At 45.3% G+C, this 25,241-nt stretch overlaps 2 protein-coding genes across 2 annotated transcripts in view; one reads left to right on the forward strand and one right to left on the reverse strand.

The window, feature by feature from the left end:
* LOC307004726 (uncharacterized protein) overlaps positions 1 to 25,241 on the reverse strand; it is a 284,714-nt gene that overhangs the window by 241,452 nt on the left and 18,021 nt on the right. The gene's annotated exons all lie outside the window — the stretch shown is intronic.
* Positions 1 to 25,241, forward strand: part of LOC307004696 (protein NLRC3-like) — a 78,600-nt gene that overhangs the window by 17,336 nt on the left and 36,023 nt on the right. The window contains exon 3 of the mRNA XM_079624102.1: positions 22,826 to 22,981. Within this exon, the coding sequence (XP_079480228.1) occupies positions 22,826 to 22,981 (156 nt within the window). The remainder of the gene's footprint in view (positions 1 to 22,825; positions 22,982 to 25,241) is intronic.

A 25,241-nucleotide genomic window follows, 5' to 3' on the forward strand; every position in this document is an offset into this window, starting at 1 on the left:
CAGTGTTGCGGCTCTTTTGTGTTCGGCTTGAATGAACGCCAGTCAGTAGCCCCGTTTACATGCACACCTTTTTGCTGTTCTGATAGAGAGTGTTCTGATTGACGGATTCTGGTTGACTGTTTACATGGAATGTTATCTAAACCGATCTGGTATTTACATGTGCTGACGCTTTCAATCAGATTAATTTTGTGACACGTCTGGTAGTGGTGGGCAATACTGCAAAATTTGGTATCGATCCGATACCAAATACATATAAGGATACCAATACAATACTTTTTACTTAAAAAAATAATACTTTATTGTAGGGGAGAGCAGTATGTCATTATTTCTGAGGTGAATGAATGATCAATTCTTTAGGCAATATTTTTTTATTAATGTATTGAAGTGCACAAAATGATTAGTTATTAGGCACTGTAGAATGAATGTTTTAAAGCTTTTTAAAAATAAATAAAGAAAGAATAACAAAAATCTCTCCCTTTTTTCTGTTTTTAAAAGCAAATGAAATAAAGTGCACACAATTATTACTGAAGAACAAACAAAGAACATATATACCTGTGCAATTACATTCCCTGAGCCCCGCTTCAATGTGCTATATCAGACTCTCAGACTGTGGCCTTCGCTGCTCCTCAGCGCGTTGTGTCAGTGAGTCACGTGACGACACAACACCGAATCACAGCAGAGCAGGGGGAGGGCCAGGATGTGAAAGCAGCGTTTGCTCAGGATTGTAGAGGTAGAAGACACGAGCAAATTATAGTGAACGTAGAGGAGAGATATTTAAATTTAAATATCGATTCAATTACAATTGTACCGATCAGATACCAATACCAGTGTTGGCATCGATACTATCGATATTTAGATCGATCCGCCCACCCCTAACGTCTGGAAGCTCATTGTTTCCACGTTTTCAATCCTGTCAATCCGCGTTTCCACTGTCGAGCGTTTCTTTCCACTCCCTGAAGTCCTGCAGTGCTTCACTAAAACACACGCCCGTAACACGCCTCTCTGGAGCAACGTCACACAAACCCATCATTACACCAACAAATGCAAGGTTTTTTTTAGAAAACTATAAGAAAGAAATCACTGGAAACAGCGTGATCGCAAAATAAACACGATAAAAGTGACCGTTTGCAGGCATTTTTGTTGTTTAATTGAATATTGAAATCCCAAGCATCAATGTTTTACCACAGGTTTACAATAAAACGTGATACATTAATCATAATGAATTAATTTGTGTCAAAATTGCACATTAGTCACACATAAATAAAGTGGTTTACCGGGAGGTCTTTTTTTTAAAAAACAGAAAGAGAACCTCTAACCTAACGTAACCTCGGTTCCCTTTCGTTGTCACTTCGAGTTACGTCGAATGACGACGAATGGGGTTCGCTTAGAAGCCTATCCTCTTCGAATATTAATAAAACGAGCCAATGGCAAGCAAATGCCATGGGTCTGCTGAATTTGCATAGCGTAACTCCGCCCCACTGTGTGGGTATATAAGGAAGTGAGCCGGCAACATGCAGATATGTTTTCGCTTTCGGAGCCAAGAGCATTCTTCACTCCACAAGCCATTCTGAGATCATCTCTCTTCACTCTTCGAGACGAGCTACTCTTCAGAAGTGTTGGTGTGACGGCGAATTCCAGCGAGCTTCATATTGCCTGCCGATCTGCGCAGTGGTCTGCCAGTCGTGTGTCTCTCCCTGGGCGCTTCAACACTGCTGTTTGAGTTTTATCTCTCTAAAAGAGCTGCACGCGGCGCGTCTTTTTAAAGACGGTTCGCCCGTGTGTTTCTGGGTGCGATACACAGATTAAATCAGCTGATGGGCACGGACGCTGTCTGATGTGTTTGGGCAAACGCACAGACAGCGTTCGTGGATGCGTCATGTTCTCATTGCGGGGACATGACCATCGCAATGTAACGATCGAGACTCGATGACCTCCTCGAGAGAGAGTCCCCTCATCCACACCCCGATCTATTCTCTCCGCAAGAGGGAATACTTTGGCTGGTGGCCAGGGTGATCAGAGGCTGCTGTGTGGAACCAACCCGACGATCTATCCTCGGTCCACACACTCCTCTTCACATTGCAACCCGTGTGGTATCCGGATGAGATCGCTGACCAGTCCCGGCCAGAGGTCGCGGGCTGGTCCAGCATTTCATTCGATGCCCCGGCAGATGAAATCTTGTCTATCGCCGCATCACAAGGTGGGCGTGAGTACGCTGGAGAAGACTCGGCTGTGCTGCCTCCTCCGGGTGTGCCAGCATTGCCCGAGTCTGAACCAGAACTCTGCCATGCTTCCCCGGGCAGTCGCGAGCATTTGGGCTTGTGTGGAACCCTCCGCCATGTCCCAAGTGCTTAAAGCTGATGATCGGTTTTTGGGGACGCACCGGCACACGTCGGCCCGCCCCCAATTCCTTTCTTCCTGGACGTGCATGAAGAGGTCATGAGATTACTCAGCGGCCTCTTCCGCCTTCTCTGCCCTCGATGAGGTCGCGGCCAGTGGGTACACTGGGGTTCCCCCTATGGAGTGTTCTGTGGCAACACAACTGTGTCCCCACAGCGCCTCCACTGGCGTGGCGGCCCTAAGCACCCACCCACCCCAAAGCATGTAGGTTTTTGTCTACTCCGGTGGCAGAGATCTATAGAGCTGCGGGGCTGGCTGCCACCTCACTGCATGCTATGCCCATCCTTCAGGTCTACCAGGCCAGGGGTGCTCATTGCTAATGCACGAGGGTAGGGCTGGTCCAGGGCTCTTGCAAGAGCTGCGTGCCGCCACCGACCTCGCTCTACGGGCGACGAAGGTGACCACACGCTCCCTGGGTCAGGTGATGTCCACATATGTGGTCCAGAGACAAAAACTGGCTTAGTCTGGTTGATATGGGCGAGGCTGAGCGAAGCCGCTTCCTCAACTCCCCATATCCCAGACTGGCCTCCTCGGCGGCGCAGTCGAGGACTCTGCCCAGAGCCGCTCGGATTGCTTCATATGAGACCGCTTCAGCACTGGCTTTGCGATCGAGTCCCGAGGTGGGCATGGCGTCAGGGCACGTTCCGAGTACCAGTTACTCCGACCTGCCATCAGACCTTCTCCCCGTGGACGAATCTCAGCTTTCTCGGGCCGGAGTGCCCTTAGAACGAGTTTCCAGGCATGTTGTTGTCTCAACGGATGCCTCCTCCACGGGCTGGGCCGCCATGTGCAATGGACATGCTGCCGTGGGCTCCTGGACAGGTCCCCACCGCCTATGGCATGTCAATTGCCTCGAGTTGCTGGCAGTACGTCTCGCTCTGCACCGCTTCCGGGCGCTGCTCAAGAACCAGCACGTACTAGTCCCATCAGACAATACCGCGACAGTAGCGTACATCAACCGACAAGGTGGTCTACGCTCCCGCCGTATGTCGCAACTCGCCCGCCACCTCCTCATATGGAGTCAGAAGCATCTGAGGTCGCTTCGAGCCATTATATTCCGGGAGACCTGAACTGTGCAGCCGACGAGCTCTCACGGCTTCAGCCTCTTCCGAGAGAATGGAGACTCCATCCCCAGGCGGTCCAGCTGATTGGGATCAGTTCGGGGACGCACAGGTAGACCTGTTTGCCTTCCACGACTCGTCCCACTGCGCCCAGTTTTACTCCCTGACCGAGGGCACGCTCGGCACGGACGCTCTGGCGCACAGCTGGCCCCGGGGCCTCCGCAAGTATGCGTTTCCCCCAGTGAGCCTTCTTGCACAGACCTGTGCAAGATCAGGGAGGACGAGGAGCAGGTCATATTGGTTGCGCCGCACTGGCCCACCCGAACCTGGTTCTCCGAACTTGTACTCCTCGCGACAGCACCTCCCTGGCCAATTCCTCTGAGGAAGGACCTCCTTTCTCAGGGACGGGGCACCCTCGTCCCGATCTTTGGAACCTCCACGTGTGGCTCCTGGACGAGGCAGGTTTGAGTACCCTACCACCAGCGGTGGTGGCTACCATCACTTCCGCTAGAGCGTCGTCCACTAAGACAAGACATGCCTACGCGTTGAAGTGGAACCTCTTCGTCTTTGGTGCTCTTCTCACTCAGAAGACCCCAGATCATGCCCGATCAGTGTCGTGCTTTCCTTCCTGCTGGGTTGGAGCGAAGGCTGTCTCCCTCCACCCTGAAAGTATATGTTGCCGCTATCGCCGCACATCACGATGCAGTTGATGGTAAGTCCGTGGGAAAGCACGACCTGGTCATCAGGTTCCTGAGAGGAGCGAGGAGACTACAGCCTCCTCGCCCTCCTCTCGTTCCCTCTTGGGACCTCTCGGTGGTACTAAATGCCCTGCAGAGTGCTCCCTTTGAGCCTTTGCAATCAGTGGACCTTAAGTTCCTGTCAATTAAGACAGCGCTCCTGGTTGCTTTGGCCTCCATCAAGAGGGTAGGGGACCTGCACGCATTTTCTGTAGACGAAGCGTGCCTGGAATTCGGGCCGGCCTTTTCTCACGTGATCCTGAGACCCCGGCCTGGATATGTGCCCAAGGTTCCCACCACTCCCTTCCGGGACCAGGTGGTGAACCTGCAAGCGCTGCCCCTGGAGGAGGCAGACCCAGCCTTGGCATTGCTCTGTCCAGTACGCGCCCTCCGTGCTTACGTAGACAGAACGCAGTGTTTCAGGACCTTAGACCAGCTCTTTGTCTGTTATGGTGGGAAGCTGAAGGGAAAGGCTCTCTCCAAGCAAAGGTTGTCTCACTGGATAGTGGACGCCATTGCTTGGCTTACCAGCAGCAAGGTCGACCGTGCCCCCTTGGTGTGACGGCCCACTCCACCCGGAGTGTGGCCTCCTCTTGGGCTCTATCTAGCGCATGGCGCCTCGCTAACAGACATCTGCAGAGCTGCAGGCTGGGCGACACCCAACACATTCGCCAGATTCTATAATCTCCGAGTGGAGCCAGTGTCCTCCTGTGTACTCGCTTCAACCAGCCGGTGCTAGGACCCGCTCAGGTGTCTTCGCTTGCTCGCCATTCCACTCCACGGACTGGATACGTGCGATATTCCTCAGGTGAGCCTGATAAGCCCTGAGTTCCTCCAGCGCTGTTGACGTCAACGCCAGAGTTATGCCTCCGGCAGCTTTCGCGTTGGCTAGGTGCCTCCATGTGCATGGTTCCCCCGCTGGGCGACCCCCACGTGTGTATTTCCACTGTAAGCCTCCTTCGAGCATGTGTCTTTCCCTTGGCAAGCCAGTCTGCCACCCCTGGGGTTGAAATACTCCACCCTACGGGCTGGACACCCCAGTGTTCTCCGTATGCACCCCCCTCCGGGTCATATGTGTTTTCTTAAGCCCCCCCCCCCTTCGGGCGGGCACTGATTGCATATTTCCACTGTGATATGCTTCCCAGTGTACCTTGGTATTCCTGTGTTAAGTAGGAGTCCTTCGTCCGTGCTAGTCTCACGACAGGGAGCTCAGACTTACGCAGGGCACTGGAAGACAGCCGAGGTGGCGTGATTGGACTGGGAACCCCATTCGTCGTCATTCGACGTAACTCGAAGTGACAACGAAAGGGAACGTCTCGGTTACGGATGTAACCCTCGTTCCCTGAGTAGGGAACGGAGACGTTACGTCTTCCTGCCACTTCCGCTGTACCGCTGGAACAGCCTGAGTTCAGCTTGGCTCCTTCAGCGAAGAAACATATCTGCATGTTGCCGGCTCACTTCCTTATATACCCACACAGTGGGGCGGAGTTACGCTATGCAAATTCAGCAGACCCATGGCATTTGCTTGCCATTGGCTCGTTTTATTAATATTCGAAGAGGATAGGCTTCTAAGCAAACCCCATTCGTCGTCATTCGACGTAACGTCTCCGTTCCCTACTCAGGGAACGAGGGTTACATCCGTAACCGAGACGTTCTCTCTAGAAGAGGAAAGAGTACTGCGTCGAAGACGCTACGGGAAAGATTTTTTCTCGAGATATTGAAGCCAAAAATGAATCCTTAATTTTGTAATAATGTAAAACGCTTTGCAGCAGCATACAGCCACAGGCGGAACAGCTTGCGCGCCTATTGGCTGCTCTGCAGCAAAAGCAGCAGCCTCCGCGAGACCTCTCATGACGCTTGACCCAATGAGGGTGCTTCGCGCCCTCTGCGTCACGTCCCGCCAGAATGGGCGTGGCCTAGGCTTATAAATGCCCGAGCAGCGGCTGTCATTCTCTGATTTTCATCGCCGAAGCGACTCAGAGCGTGATGCAGACACGGCACAGAGACGCAGTACTCGTTCCTCTTCTAGAGAGAACCGAAGTTACGTTAGTAACGAGTACGTTCTCTTACAAGAGTTCTCTCGTACTGCGTTGAAGACGCTACGGGAACCTAGTGCAAAACGCCGTGCATGCTGAGACCCGACACCAGAGACCCAAGGGCGCGCGCGCCCGGGGCATACATAGTGTATGATCACCAGAAAAAACTCACATAGAGTTCCAGGAAAGAGGGGCTAGAATAGCATCAATCCTTTTATAAGTAGTGCCCCAAGGGGCATTTTTAACATATATATGTATATAAATATATATGGTGGGTCAATACATTGCTCATAAGACATAACTGTCAGTGAGTGATGCTTAAAACAGCTTGGCAATCTGGGCCGTAACAAAACGGGGCAGAAACACCATATGTGTCTGTTTTAGACCGAGAGTAGTCTGGCCTGCAAGGTGGGAACCTCTACGTTATAAAACCTTATAAATGTAGACGGGGAGGCCCAGCCTGCCGCCATACAAATATCTTGCAACGAGATTCCACTAGACCAAGCCCACGAGGAGGCCATGCCCCTCGTAGAATGTGCTCTGATGCCCAATGGGCATGGGAGTCCTTTTGATGCGTAGGCTAGCGCTATGGCATCCACTGCCCATCTGGACAGGCTCTGTTTTGACGCAGCTAGTCCCTTGGAACGTCCCTGAACGAAACAAAGAGCTGCTCCGTCTGTCTAAAAACAGCGGAGCGGGACACGTAAGCTCTTAACGCCCTAACCGGGCAAAGGAAGCTACAGTCGTCCTTTTCCTCAGAGGGCGGCAGAGCGACAGGAAGATAACCTGAGCCCTGAACGGTGTGTTGGGTAAGTCCCTCATGTTTCGGCTTTAGTACGACTCTAGAGTCATTAGGCCCGAACTCCATACACGACGCTCTCACCGAGAGCGCTTGTAAATCCCCCACACGCTTCACTGAAGCGAGAGCCAGAAGAAATACTGTCTTGAATACTGTCCCGTTGATGGCCCAAGCATTGGATTGACAAGCGCTGCTATAGCCGCCACGTAAACTTTGAGCGTGGATGTGGTCCTACCCTTATCCAGCAGCTCCTATAGGAAGGAGAGAATCTCTGTTTCCCCGTACTGCAGGGGATATACGCCCTGGTCTGAGCACCAGCCAGAGAACACAGACCATTTAGAGGAATAGAGCCATCCAGTAGACGGGGCTCTAGCCTGCTCGAATGTGTCTAATACTCCCTTTGGGAGGTTAGCGGGTACCCGTTGATGGCCCACACATGTAGGGACCAGAGCTCCGGGCGAGGATGCAAAATCGAGCCCCTGGCCTGAGAGAGGAGGTCCCTCCTCACTGGTATCGGCCATGGAGCAGTGCTTGTCAGCTGCATCAGTACTGGAAACCAAGCTTGGTTTGTCCAGAACGGAGCCACAAGTAGCACTGAGCATCCGCTTTTCCTGATTCGCTCCAATACCTGAGGTAGAAGCGAGACAGGGGGAAAAGCATAGAGCGGGCAGCGGCGCCAGACGTGGGCCAGCGCGTCCTTGCTCTTGGAGAAAAATTTCGGACAGTGAGCGTTTTCCTGAGATGCAAACAGGTCTACTTTTGCTCTGCCGAATGTCTTCCACAGCAGTTGTACTGTCTTTGGGTGTAGAGACCACTCTCCTGTAGGAACGTTGTTCCGTGAGAGTCTGTCTGGGCCGATATTCAGGCGCCCTGGTAAGTGCTCTCAGCGAGCGCAGATTGTGCTGGGCCCAAACCAGGAGGCGTTCCGTTAACCTGTAAAGGTTTCGGGATCTGACACTGCCCTGGCGATTTATGTAGGCCACCACTGACATGTTGTCCGAACGGACCAGGACGTGATGTCCTTTTATCCAGGGACAAAAGCGCCTCAACACGTAGTCCACTGCCAACATCTCCAGGCAGTTTATGTGTGGGAGCCTTTCCCGTTCTGACCACTGGCCGAAGAACGGTCTGCCCTCGAGCAACGCTCCCCAGCCCGAGGTGGATGCGTCCGTTGACACCACCTTCACGCTTGAGGAAGTCCCCAGGCTTACACCTGACTGGTAGCAGTCGGTCGCACTCCATGGTTTCAGAGCTGACAAGCATTCCTGATCGACCTTGAGGTGACAAAGACCGGAAACCCATGCTCGGCGCGGCACTCAGGCTTTTAGCCAGAACTACAGCGGGCGCATGCGAAGCAGGCCCAGCTGTAGTACTGATGATGCTGAGGCCATGAAGACCCATCATCCTTTGAAACTTCCTGAGCGGAACTATGGAGCGCCGCGGAAAGTTTTTATCATGTGCAGAATACCCAGCCTGCGCTGTGGTGACAGCTGTGCTATCATGGACAGCAAGTCCAGTTCTGTGCCCAGAAAATATGTTTTCTGACTGGGAGACAGTGAACTTTTTGCCCAGTTGACTCTAAGACCTAAAACCTTGAGGTGTTCGAGTAATATGGTCCTGTGCTGTACAAGCTCTGATCGCGATTGGGCTAGAATCAGTCAATCGTCCAAGTAATTCAGAATTCGTCTGCAGAATCGGAGTCTCAGGGGTGCCAGCGCCGCGTCCATGCACACTGTAAATGTACGAGGTGCTAGAGTCAGGCCGTACGGGAGGACTGTATACTGATAAGCCTGGCCCTCGAAGGCGAATCTCAAATATCGCCTGTGACTTGACGCAGTTTGTATTTGGAAATACGCGTCTTTCAGATCTATTGACATAAACCAGTCCCCTCTGCGAATCTGCGTGAGGATTTTTCTGGTCGTGAGCATTCTGAACTTGCGCTTCACAAGCACTTTGTTCACCTGCCTCAGATCTAAAATGGGTCTGAGACCCCCGTCTTTCTTTGGCACCAGGAAATATCTGCTGTACAAACCCCCTTCGCTCTGAGCTTGAGATAAAGGCTCTATGGCCCCTTTGCTCAATAGCTTCGCTATTTCGGCTCAAAGTACTCAACTCAACTTTATTTATAAAGCACTTTCAACACCACAAGTGGAACCAAAGTGCTGTACAGAAGGTATAAAAGAGAAAATAAAAACATAAAAACAATGCAGACATACACAACTTACAAAGCGTTATCAAATGCTAAAGAAAACAAATACGTTTTAAGCGCACTCTGAAAAGCACCCAACGAAGGACAGGATTTTATAGACAGAGGAAGGTTATTCCAGAGCCTAGGAGCTGCAACAGAGAAAGCCCGATCACCTTTACATTTTAAACGGGATCGTGGAACCATGAGAAATAATTGGTCGTTTGAGCGCAGAGATCTACTGGATTGACAGCGAATGATTAAATCAGTAACATACTCAGGTGCTAGACCATGCAGAGACTTAAAAACATACAACAACGCTTTGTATTGAATTCTATATTGTATGGGTAACCAATGTAGTTTAATTAACACCGGAGTAATGTGCTCTCTCTTCTTAGTACCCGTTAAAAGTCTGGCAGCTGAGTTCTGAACAAGCTGCAAACGGGAGAGTGAAGCCTGACTCACACCCAGATACAACACATTACAATAATCCAAACGGGATGACACAAAGGCATGAACAACCTTCTCCATATCGTCAAAAGAAAGGATAGATTTCAATTTAGATATTGATCTAAGATGGAAGAAACTATTCTTAACGACAGCATTGATTTGCCGGTCAAATTTAAGCTCAGAGTCAAAAATGACACCAAGGTTCCTCACGCTAGACAGTTTTTTTCCCAGGAAACAACCCCAGGCAGTCATCAGCCACACAACCCTTATTTCCAAATAAAATCATCTCGGTCTTATCCTCATTTAGTTGGAGAAAGTTATTCGCAAGCCAACACTTAACTTCGGCCAAACATGCATGAAGAGACTGAATTGCACATTTATGCCCATATTTCAGTGGTAAATAAATTTGAGAATCATCCGGATACAGATGATACTGAATCCCAAATTTTAAAAAAATCGAACCTAGAGGGAGCATATAAAGCGAAAATAAAATTGGTCCCAGTATAGAGCCCTGTGGAACCCCACACACAAGAGGGGCAACGGAAGAAGAATAATCCCCTAAATTGACTGAAAAAGTCCTATCCTTCAAATAGGAAGAGAACCATTTCAGGGCTAAGCCCTGAATACCAACCTGATCCCTAAGACGATCAATGAGAATGTTATGATCAACCGTATCAAATCCCGCTGAAAGGTCTAACAAAAGCAAAACAACACGGTTTCTAGAATCAACACTTCGTAGTATATCATTAGAGACCCTCAAAAGAGCGGATTCTGTACTATGACCAGCTCTAAAACCTGACTGGAATCTATATGAAATGTTATTCCTCATTAAAAAATCATTAAGCTGTGCATTCACAATTTTTTCCAGTATCTTAGAAATAAAAGGCAATTTTGAAATCGGACGAAAACTACTCATGTCAAAGGGGTCTAAGCCATTCTTTTTTAAAAGGGGCTGAATAACCGCATGCTTAAAATTAACCGGAACAACACCAGATGACAAACTAATATTCATAATAGACAAAATACTAGGGCCAATTGAATCAAGTACCTTCTTAAACAGAGAAGAAGGGAGCACATCAACAGGAGACTTGGTGGGCTTCATATGAGCAGTTATATCATTAAGCTGCTGCAAAGAAACAGGCATAAAACTGGTCAATTGGTTCAAAGGGTCAAAAGAAGCAATACAATCATTCCCAACAGAAGAAATCTGAGATCTAATTCCATCAACCTTGCCAATAAAAAAGTTTAAGAACTCTTCACACATGTCAGCGGAAGGAGTGAGTGAAGGAGTAGCAGTAGGATGAAGAACTGCATTTACAGTGGAGAAAAGTACTCTAGAATTATTACAGTTTCTGGAGATGATAACAGAGAAATAATTTGATCTAGCCAATTTAACAGCTCTTTGATACTCGTTCAAACGGTTCTTCAAAATCTCATAAGAGACTTGTAATTTATCTTTAACCCATTTGCGTTCAGCCCTCCTACACTCCTGCCTAAGAGCACGGGTAGTACTATTCAACCAGGGCCCTGATTTAACTTTTTTCCCCTGACTTTGACAGGAGCCACAACATCTAAAATCTCTAAACAAGAAGAGTTAAACTGATCGACCAACTCTTCTAAACCCATACAGGGAGAGTGTGACTCAGTCAATGAAAAAAAAAGAAGAGACATTAAAACCAGCTGAAAAATTACTAGCTGTGCATGGATTGAGTATGCGAGATGAAACCGAGGCAGGAACAATATTACCCGACGCAACACAAGGAAAGTTAGAATTGAAAATAACAGTCTTAGGCCCCGTTTACACGATGGGAAAACGCAGATATTTCTCTGCGTTTTGGCCTGTCATTTACACGAAAACGCCGTTTTTATCCCAGAAAACGATCATTTCTAAAAACTCCGGCCAAAGTGGAGATTTCTGAAAACGCCGGTTATATGTTGTCGTGTCAACTGGGAGAAACGGGGTTTTAGGTTCTCTCTTGTCGATTCTGAGGATTCTGATTGGCTTGCATGGCTTTATCCTTCTCGCTACACTGCCGCCCATAGGTTTAGCATAGTTATAAAGGCGCTCGACTGCGTATTTATGCGGGTTGTGTGCACGATGTTATTATTGAAAACGGAGGGGGAGAAATATTCGTTTCTCTAAATACCCGACTATGTGTAAATGTGGCCTTATGGTCAGAAAAGACAGTATCAGCAATCTTCACGTTATCAACAGAGAATCCCAGAGATAATACAAGGTCAAGCGTATGACCACGTTCATGAGTTGGACCAGAAACGCTTTGTAAAAAATCTAATGACTAGTAAATTTAAAAATTCTTTGACCAGGGGCTTTGAAGGGCAGCACATTGTCAAAAGAAGAGACAATACCAGATACAAATTCAGAAAACTGTTTGGGGGTCTATAAATCAATACACATAACACAGATTTAAAAGAATTCAGTGTAATTAACTGAGATTCAAAAGTGCAACAAGACGCATAAGGTGAAAGTCTACATTTAAACTTGTCTTTAAAAACAACTGGAAGACCCCCACCACGGCCAACAGACCTAGGGGTACTAAAAAAACTGCAACCAGGTAGATAAAGTTCAGAGAGAGAAGTCATTTCTCCAGTATTAAGCCAAGTCTCAGTAATAAATAAAAAATCTAGTTCATGAGAAAGAAAAAGATTGTTCAAAATAAAGGTCTTATTTGCCAGAGATCTCGCGTTAATCAACGCCATTGTCACTGGAGTGGGAGTGGTATCGGAAGAGGATTGCAGAGAGGAATCATAAAATGTTACCGGACTCCCGTCACGTAAAGAGCGAAGATTCCGATGAATAACTCCTCGAGCTGCAGACTGTCGCCTTACGTAAACCATCCGCGAAAACTGAGGCATCAACGCCAAAGACGGAAAGACAGGCACAATGTATGAACATCTCAGGTTCACGACCACGGCCTCCGCCATCGAAGAAGTTGGTCCGATGACTGGAAACTTCCCGATCCTCTTCGATCTCACAAGGTCTCCAGCACGCTTCCCACGCTTAATCGAGCGGGCAGCCCGCGTGCGCTCAGCTCTCTCAGCTGAGAGAGAGAGCGCGCGGGGCGAGCCCCATAGGGCTCGTCATGTCTGGGAATAAATGTGGGAGCGTGACAGCGGGCACATTTATAGCACTGGGAGTACTGTCTATTAGAACTGACTGACCATGCATTGGTTTCGTTTTTTGAGTTGTGGGCATTACAGTTACACACATTACACCATCGGCCGTGGCTGGGCCACCAGAAAATACTCTTTTTTAGATTTATCTGGGTCGCCGTAAAAACGGCGTTTGTGTGCAGGCAAACGGGCCGTGATGCCGGTTTGTTGACTGCAGAATACAGTGGCACGGTCGCGTGTGTTGGAACTGTGCGAGCGAAAAGTTTTGGTGGAAATCCGGCCGCAGCAGACTTGAACACCGTCGCTTTCCTAGGGGGGTAGGAAGGCGTGGAGGCCTCTGGCTTGATCACAATCTGTGAGCGGCGGAGGGCGGCGTCCAGCTGAGCGAGAGCGCGGTCTCGGGTCTGTCGCTCCTGAGTGCGGGCAGGCGGCTGTTTAGGGCGACCTGTCGCAGAGCTGGGGCGCTTGGGCAGAAAGTGTCTCATGGCTTGCAACGTTTTCTGTACCCCGGCGAATCGATCCGCGAAATCCTTGACGGACGATCCGAAGAGGCAAGCAGTAGAGATGGGAGCGTCGAGGAACGCAGCGCGCTCTGAGAGAGCGTCAGCCAAAGATTTCTCTCTGCCACGGTGATGGAGGCCATATTTCGCCCGATGGCATGTGCAGCGGATTTAGTGGTGCTCCGTAAATCCGGCACGCAGATCGCTTCCGGGCCTTCCTCGTCGAGCTTATGGAGAAGGTTGGCCTGGAGGATCTGTAACACCGCCATCGTGTGCAATGCCGACGCAGCTTGTCCAGCGGGGGCGTAGGTGCGATTGTTTAAAGCTGAAGACGTGCGGCAGGCTTTAGATGGTACCCTCGCTTCGGGTAGCGCCCACCCCTCGCTTCGGGTAGTGCCAGTGTTGTATAAAGTACTAGAAAGTATGGTACTAGAAAAAGACTTTGGTAGAAGTAAAAGTTACCTTTTAGAATATTACTTAAGTAAAAGTCTTAAAGTATCTGATTTATACTGTACTTAAGTATGAAAAGTAATTTTCTGATATTTAATGTACTTAAGTATTTTAAGTAAAAGTAAAACGTTTTTTTTTTTTTTTTGAGGAAGCGGTTAACTTTGATTGTGAACTTTATTGTGGATTTCTTATACTAGGCATACTATTAACTGGTACAACCTGTTGTTGTTTGTGTTTTGTAGCCTGTACTGTACTTGTGTTATCGTTTATCTCCCACTGCATGTACTTTCAGTTAGCTGCTCTACTAAGAAAAAAATCAGTCTGCAATAGTGCACTGTTCTGTACAGCCTTATAATTCATTGTATTTTTCAAAAATATAATGTTATATTCAGTGCAATAGCCGTACACAGGGTTTTATAAATACAGAGGTCCCAAAAGTGATCTTGCTAGGGGGTTCAGGGGCATATTATTTTTCCACTGTCATTGGCAAAACACATATGTATATCTGTGTTAAATAGGAATCCATTGTAATAAAGTTATTCTCATTCTGGGCACAGTATGCAAAAGGCTATTGCTCTACCTGCTCTCCTCTCTCATCTCCATCTCTCGTTCTTCTTCTCTCAGTCTCTTTATCTTTACCTGTAAATCTCCGCTTCCAGAAGATGAGCTTTGCAAACTGATTATTTATGTCGGTCGTTTAAAACTTCTATCGTAAATCAGCGGTTTAGTTTAGCCACTTCACTTGCATCTTATCTCGTGAAGCGTCGCGTTGGGATTCGCGCGCGGCCGCGGCTCGCGCTTCCATGGCGGGTTCAGTTTTGCACCCTCCTTCTTTGGCAACAAACAAGCTTTACGCTGAAATAGAGCGTGCGTAATGCAATCTAGGAGCAGTGATTCGCCAAACCTCAAACCCACATTTCTTCTCATTTTATTTTGTAGTAACGAGTAACGAAGATGTTTAGTGGAAATGTAGCGGAGTAAAAGTATACATTTTATCTAGGAAATGTAGTGAAGTAAAAGTAAAAGTTGACATAAATTTAAATAGCGAAGTAAAGTACAGATACGTGAAATTTCTACTTAAGTACAGTAACGAAGTATTTGTACTCCGTTACATTACAACACTGGGTAGTGCCTGAGGGTTTCGCTATCCGAAGCGAGGAGAGAACAGCAGTCGTCCTCCACAGATGCGGCTTCCCCTTCATCGTCCATAACGGACGCGGCGGCAGCGCCGGCGAGCTCCTCGTGGTGGAGGGAAGTTCCGGGTTCCGCTGAGCATGTCGCTTTTTACGGCGCGGCACTGTAGCGGGCGGAAGTGCAGCTTCAGCGAACGAAGCCAGGCGAGTCCTCAGAGTCGCCATAGGCAACGCTTCACAGTGAGAGCTAGAGCTGCGTGGTCCTCACCCAGGCAGGAAACACAGATCACATGGTGGTCCCCGTCGCCGAGTGGTGTTCTACACGAGCCACAGGAGTTGCGAGGCATCTTTAAAAAGACGCTCGGCTCTTTTAGTAGTGGAAAAAAATGTGTGACGCAGCGGCGAACACACACACTACTGAAAGGATATATTCCACGCCAGATAGCGATGCAGGGAACGGCAGCTGAAGGCGGCGAGATGTCAACCAGCGGCTTTAGTTGAGAAGGCACGTCCTGCAGTGATGCTTCTCGACGGCTGTGGCGGCTTCCTCTCAGTAAGGCTTCCTCTGAAGAGATGAAAATCAGAGAATGACAGCCGCTGCATTTATAAGCCTAGGCCACGCCCATTCTGGCGGGACGTGACGCAGAGGGCGCAAAGCGCCCTCATTGGGTCAAGCGTCATGAGAGGCCTCGCATAGGCTGCTGCTTTTGCTGCAGAGCAGCCAATAGGCGTGCAAGCTGTTCCGCCTGTGGCTGTATGCTGCTGCAAAGCGTTTTACATTATTACAAAATTAAGGATTAATTTTTGGCTTCAATATCTCGAGAAAGAATCTTTCCCGTAGCGTCTTCGACGCAGTACGAGATAACTCTCACTTACTTATTCAGTCACGTCTGTTTCTGTTTATTTGGTAGCCTAGCTACAGGACATACAGGTCCTTCTCAAAAAATTAGCATATTGTGATAGTTCATTATTTTCTGTAATGTACTGATAAACATTAGACTTTCATATATTTTAGATTCATTACACACAACTGAAGTAGTTCAAGCCTTTTATTGTTTTAATATTGATGATTTTGGCAAAAAAGTAAAGAAAAACCAAAAATCCCCAAAATTAGCATATTTCATCCGACCAATAAAAGAAAAGTGTTTTTCATACAAAAAAAGTCAACCTTCAAATAATTATGTTCAGTTATGCACTCAATACTTGGTCGGGAATCCTTTTGCAGAAATGACTGCTTCAATGCGGCGTGGCATGGAGGCAATCAGCCTGTGGCACTGCTGAGGTGTTATGGAGGCCCAGGATGCTTCGATAGCGGCCTTAAGCTCATCCAGAGTGTTGGGTCTTGCGTCTCTCAACTTTCTCTTCACAGATTCTCTATGGGGTTCAGGTCACAGGAGAGTTGGCAGGCCAATTGAGCACAGTAATACCATGGTCTGTAAACCATTTACCAGTGGTTTTGGCACTGTGAGCATCTTCATCTCCATAAAGCTTTTCAGCAGATGGAAGCATGAACTGCTCCAAAATTTCCTGATAGCTAGCTGCATTGACCCTGCCCTTGATAAAACACAGTGGACCAATACCAGCAGCTGACATGGCACCCCAGACCATCACTGACTGTGGGTACTTGACACTGGACTTCAGGCATTTTGGTATTTCCTTCTCCCCAGTCTTCCTCCAGACTCTGGCACCTTGATTTCTGAATGACATGCAAAATTTGCTTTCATCTGAAAAAAGTACTTTGGACCACTGAGCAACAGTCCAGTGCTGCTTCTCTGTAGCCCAGGTCAGGCGCTTCTGCCGCTGTTTCTGGTTCAAAAGTGGCTTGACCTGGGGAATGCGGCACCTGTAGCCCATTTCCTGCACACGCCTGTGTACGGTGGCTCTGGATGTTTCTACTCCAGACTCAGTCCACTGCTTCCGCAGGTCCCCCAAGGTCTGGCTACCTTTTCATGATATGCTAATTTTTTGAGATAGGAATTTGGGGTTTTCATGAGCTGTATGCCAAAATCATCAGTATTAAAACAATACAAGACCTGAAATATTTCAGTTGGTGTGCAATGAATCTAAAATATATGAAAGTTAAATTTTTATCATTACATTATGGACAATAATAAACTTTATCACAATATGCTAATTTTTTGAGAAGGACCTGTATTTACATCACATTTAGAAAGAATGATAATTTCTACATGCCACCAAAAATACGACCTGATGAGCTTAGCACCCTCTCCCAGTATAAGCGACAGTTAGAATTTATATTTATTTTCAGTTAGAAAAACAGAGGAAGCTCACGAAAAAAAAGTTGCTTTACAGGCCACTGACAGATAAAATAAAAACAGGATTATGATCACCTTTATGGTTTGTCTGATTTCTTCAAGCGTTATTTACCATGTTTACTATGGTAATGGTTAGCATATTTTGCATCAGGTAAAAATATTTATACCGTATACGGTGATGAATCCACATCGGATCACAAACAGAAGGCATTCAAGCATGAGTGAGTTTTGAGGTAAATTATTTTAAAAGTCTTTAATGCTGATGTAAGCTGACAGAATTATCCGGTGCAAAACCAGGCATGCGCAGAAAGACATACACTCAAAGTAATTGGATCAGCTCGTTTACATGGTGTAATTTTTCGTTTGATCGGTTCATGAAAAAGTTTATTCCACCCCCTTCAATCCGACTGATTTTTCAATTGGTTTGAGCATTTTTATTCCGATTGAGGTGTTGACATGGTGTAATGATGTGAAGGACGCAGAAGAATCCATTTGCACCTTTATTAGAATAGTCAACAGGCCGGGTAAATCAGGAGCAGACAGAACAACGGGGATAATCACAGAGCAGAAGTAGCTAACAGGCAAGGGTCGAGGCAGGCAGCAGGAATCACAGTCCAATGAACAATCCGGGTCGAGACAGGCAGCAGAACAATCAGAAGTCGATATAAACAATCCAAGGTCAGTAACAGTTCAGGAAACAAAGGAAAAACGCTCAGAAATTGAAAGCCGGGGCAATGCAATACTTCGCAATGAACTTGAGAGTGAATGAGGTTTATATGGGTGAGTGTGGATGAGCTGCAGGTGTTTGTGTCACAGGTGAATGAGATGAGTGCTGATGAGTCCGGGCAGTGAGTATGGGAAATGTAGTTCGTGAGGAAGTGATCAGTCTATTGTGGAGCACCCTCTGGTGGCTCTCGAGGGCACTCCAGCCGGTGATCGTTACACATGGAGCATTTTCTGATTGGATTTTTAACTGGTTATAATCGGAATACAATGCTACATGTAAATGGGGCTAGTGAAACGCTGTAATCATATACTAATGTATATCGAAATATCGGCCGTTATTGAATAAAAGTCTATCGTGATATATTCATTATTGTCCAACCTCTCCCGCTGTTTTTCCTTTTGGTTAGATGCTACATCAGATTAAACAGCACAAACCAAAAATATAGACCACTGTACAATCTGCAGTGTTATTTTTCTGGCAACATAATATTTCAACTTACCTCAATTTGTGAATGTCTGATATGAAGTTCTCCTCGAAGTCACAGCTAGCAGCAGTGCTTTCCGAATGCACTGTTAACGTTTTGAGCGCGAAACAAGGCCTTTGCATACAGGCCCCTTATAGATGTCCTAAAAACTGCCTGACCAAATAACAATTAAATACAGTAAGATTCGTAAATGAAAGGATATGTGAGAGAAGAACTGCTTCGATGGCTTCATTGAATGAGCCTAATTAGGTGTTGTGTGCATAACAGGCAGTGGTGGAAAGAGTACTGAAAATTAGTAGTTAGTACTGTTACTTTGCTAAAATATTACTCTATTACAAGTAAAAGTACTGGTGTTAGAGAAATACTCAAGTAAAAGTACAATTTGTAAAAAAAATATTAAAAAAGACTCAGTTACTAGTATTAGTTACTTTTAACCACTGATGTCACCGTCACTTCTCCAGACTAGGGCTGGATGTGTGTTTTCCTTTACCAAAAGTTAAAACGCCAACAATCTATTAATCATTAATAATTGATAAGATACAAAACAAGTGTTTTCCCCTCATTTTTTTCTCAAACAGATCTACTGTACCTTTTACAGCCAACACATTAGTCAATTGTTGGTGTATGAGCTACACCTTAATAGAAACACATGCTACTCCTTGGTCCAAGGACATCTAACAACACAGAAGTGGAAGACAGATTGATGATGAGGCCTCCTGCAATTCATTTTCTAACAAATACTGAATTACAATTTTCTAAGAGGTAATAATAAATGCATCATATTCATGTCCATAAAGGGACTAGCTGTCTGTGAGCCCTCATCTTCAAAAATGAAGTACCGTAAAACTTCTAATAGGATCCCGGAGTTTTATTTGACCAAATAGACCATTGGGACAGGCATCTATGGGATGTGGATAACCGTATGGGGTTATTTGTAGGGATGCTTGACATTGATTTTGCACTGATATCCGATATACCAATATTGTCCAATGATTAATTTCCGATACCGATATTAGGCGATACAGATACCGAAACATATGATCGTTTATAGGCTTACTGCCCACTATTCCATGACTCCCTGATACTGGGGATTTGAATGTTTTGAAGGACTATAGCCAGCAACCGGTAGGCTGGGGTGCGGTGCCTACCCCTTCGAGAGAAGATGCCAACTGAACATTTATTTGTCTGAGGTAAACTGAAAACAAATAGCCACACAAGAACAAAAATTCAACTCATTCCACTCATTGGGGCTTAGATCTTCCCTGCTCAAGAATTTATTTACTCTACAAACCCTGTATGCTGGTTGGCCACAACCTATAACACCCAAATTTTGTCTGCATTCGCTTTGAGAGAAAACAAGCTTTCCAATAAGGTATAAAATGACATACTTTAGTCATTTTAAACCATTTCAAAAACCGATACCGATATTTACCGATATTCAATTTTAAAGCCAATATCGGCCGATAATATCGAGCATCCCTAGTTATTTGTCTAAATATGTGTTTCTGCACCAAGGGACAGGCGTCTGGGACTGGGCTATTATTTGAAGTGTTACGGTAGGCCTGCAACCTTTCTGAGAGTCCACTAATCAGCATAATTCCACAAAGCGTAAACTTTTACCTATTTTGATGTTTTTTACATTTTTTGAGAAGTTAAATTTTTCATTTTCTGCACGACTAACAAAAATGACTGATGGATTGTTTTGGCAAAAGATCTACATGTATGCAATGTTTGTTCTTTTGTGACTAGCGTGACTTGAAATGTATTGAGTTACAATTACTCAATCTCAACATGCTTGATTAGCCTACATGTAGAGTTACTACAAGTTACTAAAAATTGTACAGTAATTACATAACTCAATAGGCCTACATAGTTACCTTGCACCTCTGCCATGCAGGACTCATGTGTTCCCAGTTCAAACCCAACTTAGCACATAAATATGCCATGCAGGACCCATATGCGTTCCCAGATCAAACCCATCCGGCCATCCCCACTCAGCCCATAAATATGCCATGCAGGACCCATATATGTGTTCCCAGTTCAAACCCATGCCCACTTTGCCCATAAATGCACCATGCAGGACCCATATATGCGTTCCCAGTTCAAACCCATGGCCACTTGGCCCATAAATATGCCACGCAGGACCCATTTATATGTTCACAGATCAAACCCATGCTCACTTGGCCCATTAATATGCCATGCAGGACCCATATATGCGTTCCCAGTTCAAACCCATGCCCACTTTGCCCATAAATGTACCATGCAGGACCCATATATGCGTTCCCAGTTCAAACCCATGCCCACTTTGCCCATAAATGTACCATGCAGGACCCATATATGCGTTCCCAGTTCAAACCCATGCCCACTTTGCCCATAAATGTACCATGCATTTACATTTTTACATTTATTCATTTAGCAGACGCTTTTATCCAAAGCGACTTACAAGTGAGAGCAATAGAAGCGATTAAACTAACAGTAGGACAACAGTATGTAAGTGCTATGACCCTTCGCAGTTCAATCTAATGCAGTTTTTTTTTTTTTATAAAGATAGAATAGAGGAGAAAGAGTTAGTGTTACTGGATCAAGTGCTGTCGAAAAAGATAGGTCTTCAGTAGTTTTTTAAAAATGGCTACAGACTCAGCAGCTCTGATTGAGTTAGGCAGACCATTCCACCAGCAGGGAGCAGTCATGGTAAAGGTCTGAGAGAGAGATTTTGTGCCTCTTTGTGATGGCATCACAAGACGCCGTTCGCTTGCAGAGCGCAAGTTTCTGGAAGGCACATAAGTCTAAAGTAATGAGTTTAGGTCCAGGGGAGCAGTACCAGTGATTGTTCTGTAGGCAAACGTCAATGACTTGAATTTGATGCGAGCGGCAACTGGCAACCAGTGCAATTCTTGGAGGAGGGGAGTGACGTGTGCTCTCTTCGGCTCGTTGAAGACCACTCTTGCTGCAGCATTCTGGATTCTGGACCATGCAGGACCCATATATGCGTTCCCAGTTCAAACCCATGCCCACTTTGCCCATAAATGTACCATGCAGGACCCATATGTTCCCAGTTCAAACCCATGGCAACTTGGCCCATCCAAATTCTATGCAGGACCCATATATGTGTTCCCAGTTCAAACCCATGGCCACTTGGCCCATAAAAATGCCATGCAGGACCCATATATGTGTTCCCAGATCAAACACATGCCCACTCGGCCCATAAATATATCATGCAAGACCCATATATGTGTTCCCAGATCAAACACATGCCCACTTGGCCCATAAATATACCATGCAGGACCCATATATGTGTTCCCAGTTCAAACCCATGCCCACTTGGCTCATAAAAATTATATGCAGGACCCATATATGCATTCCCAGTTCAAACCCATGCCCACTCGGCCCATAAATATGCTATGCAAGACCCATATATGTGTTCCCAGATCAAACCCATGCCCACTTGGCCCATAAATATGTCATGCAAGACCCATATATGCATTCCCAGTTCAAACCCATGCCCACTCGGCCCATAAATATGCTATGCAGGACCCATATGTGTTCTCAGTTCAAACCCATGCCCAATTGGCCCATGCCTGCCCCTTAAGGGCCCATGTAATCAGCTCATATGGGCTTCCTATGTGGGACTCATACTACAAAACCTACATGGGACCCGCTGATTTCACCCAGCCAAAGCCCATGCCCACACGGTAACCATGGAACCAGTACTTAACCCATCTGGGCCTCACATGTCATTGCTGGCTGGGAGATGATTTCCGTATTTTGCCTTTAAAGACTTTGTGGTTTATGGCATATAATTCACAGTATGTCCCAACTTCATTTGAGTTTTTTGTTTACATTGTTTCATTATACTACTCCATACTATTGAAGTCAACTAAAATGTGTTGTGACCTGGTACATTCAGTAGGTGGCAGCACACGACAGTGAATATAATCATGACAGGCAAAAGTTAATGCTTTAAACGCTCTTGGAAGAGACAAGGTATTTTTAATACAACTCTGATTGTGTTTTGCTAAAAGAAGAAAGTCCTGTACACCTAGGATGGCTTGAGGGTGAGTAACTTATGGGATAATTTTAATTTTTGGGTGAACCGACCTACTATGCCCCTTTTTTTTACAAGAAGTATGTCTCAGTTGTCCCCAGAATGTGTATGTGAAGTTTCAGCTCAAAATACGCTACAGATAACTTATTGCTATAACCATAGACCATAGCAGATAACCATGCTATAAATGCTAATTTTTGGGCATAAATGTTTCTTTAAATGAAAAATAACCTGCTACTTCCCAACCCCCTTTTCCAGAAAAGGATTGTGGTTGGACAAGGATTCTTGTTGATTGTGTAAAATTCGGCATTAAAAAATGATATTGTTTATTAGAATTGTTTATTATTTTCCACTTATGTATCATTAATGTTGTCAGTGATTCTAAAGGCCTGAAAATCGTGATTAAATTGTAGGAGAACATCAAGTCACTATGAGGAGAGAGAGGAGGGAGATGTTGTTCAGAACCAGAGAGCAACATCTCCAGAGCCCAGCTGTGTGTCTATGAAGAGTGCTGAATCCATGAGACTCCCTGTCACCTTCAGTGATGCAAAAGAGATCTTCAACCCCAGGTGAGATAATAACCAGTACTGGAGACAAGAGACAGAATTATTCATTAAAGATTTCCAGAAAAGGGCTGTGCCTTTACCATTCAAGCTTCAGATACAACAAACAAATCATGCTCACATGACATTGCAGTTCTTATTATTTGGATGGGTTTAAAAACCTTGTTGGTTTAAACTTGACATACAATAAACATTGAGTGCACACCCCCAGAAAGCCAGCTGTCACACTTCTAGTGTCATGTGAGCAGTGTTGGGGGTAGGTTATGTACTTTATACTTTATAAATCCGTGTAATAAATAAATATAACGTGAAGTACTGTTAGTGTTTCACTGGACGCGCTTTGCTGATGTGCGCGACTGTAACCAGCACCAGTAAAAATCTGATTTCAAAACAAAAGTCAAATGTGTATGACACAGAAAGTCGACTTCACTGTACCTGTGAACCGAGAGAGAAAACATCTCAGACGCTCAACACAGTCAATGACGACGTTTGATCATGCAACCCGATCGGACTAAATGCGTCTTTATAGCACGCAGTGTGTTTATCGTGTACTTTATACGCGAAAATTAGTTTTTACATGCATAGGATACGCATGGGTTGGTTAGGGTAGGTTTAGTAGTGGTGTGAGGTGCGTGTGTATTATACGTTTGGGTAGAATTAGTGGTGTGGGGTGCGTGTGTATTAAACGCAATGAAGTGCGTATCAAATGCAGGTGAAAACTGCGTATCATATGCACGTAAAAACTCATTTTCGCGTATATATTGTACGATAAACACACTGCGTGCTATAGAGATGCATGCAAACATGTTCATGATCATATTTATAACTCACTTTATACCGTTTTAGAGCGTATGTTCTGGCTGGTGCAAAATAAGTTTGTTGCATGTATGAATTAGAGTATGAAGAATGTTGAAGATCATGCTTTTCCTTTAATGCATTCTTTCCTCAAGTTATTTTAATTACTTTAAATATCGACCCTGTCAAATATATTCCACCCGCATGCCTCTGTACCTTAGTTAATTTATATTTTATGTAAAAATTAAGAAATGACAAAAACAAAGAAATTATGCTAAAACATCCGTACAAACGTGCGTGTTTGTTTTAGAACTTCCGTCAATGAAACAACACAATACAGCCTTTAAATAATACATTTTACTCCTTGTAACAGTATAATAATAATTTTAAACGTTAAATATTGAAGAACTCCACAAATTGTAACAGTGGGCCTAAGTCACATGCTGTATGTACAAAGGCTGCAACCTTTAAATAATAAACAGTAACCCTCTGGGGTCTGAGGGGTTTTTGGGGCCCTTGAGAGGTTTGACATGCCCTGACATTTGTGCTTATCTCAGCAACTTACAACATACCTTTGGCCAACTCATAATTCTGCTGTATTCAGCACAAACTCTGCTACAATAATATGTGAGCAAAATGGAAGTTACATGTTTGCATTTTATAGAAAAAAAATATTATGCATGGTTAGTAAGTTTTGGGAAAAAATGTGTCACTGCAATGAGCCCATATAACTCATACTGAATAGTTTGGCACAAGACTTTTGAATTACCATTCTTGTAGGCTAGAATGTTTACTACAAAATGATGTGAAAATCATTCTGATCACTCTTTCACAAAACAACAATATAACGATTTAAACTTTGCAAGTCAGTTTTTGTGCCAGCACTGCTTTATGCGTAGGGGTGTTGATGGCCATGAATATGAATGAGGGGAGACAATAGACACTCCCCCATCAATGGCTAATGCCCCATCACGGTGCTGTGAGGCAGAGAGGAGAATCTGAGAATGAGAGGACATTCAAAGGTTTTGTTTTTTAATCTGTTTTTATTGTAATTCCTCTATGTGGAGGAACTAAATGTTGTGCCTCACAAGACCACAGTGCTACAGTTCATATATAAACATATAGTACCAGTCAAACGTTTGGACACATTACCATTTTTAATATTTTTGGAAGAAGGCTGCATTTATTTGATAAAAAATACAGAAACAACAGTAATATTGTGAAATATTATTACAATTTAAAATAATGATTTTCTATTTTAATATACTTTAAAATATAATTTATTTGATCAAAGCTGAATTTTCAGCATCCTTACTCCAGTCTTCAGTGTCACATGATCCTTCAGAAATCATTCTAATATCATGATCTGATAATCAGGTATTATCAATGTTGGAAACCGTTGTGCTGCTTAATATTTTTTTATAACCTGTGATACTTTTTTCAGGATTCACTGATTAAAAAGAAAAGCATT

This window comes from Phoxinus phoxinus (genome assembly GCF_949152265.1).
Source record: "Phoxinus phoxinus genome assembly, chromosome: 9".
NCBI lineage: Eukaryota > Metazoa > Chordata > Actinopteri > Cypriniformes > Leuciscidae > Phoxinus > Phoxinus phoxinus.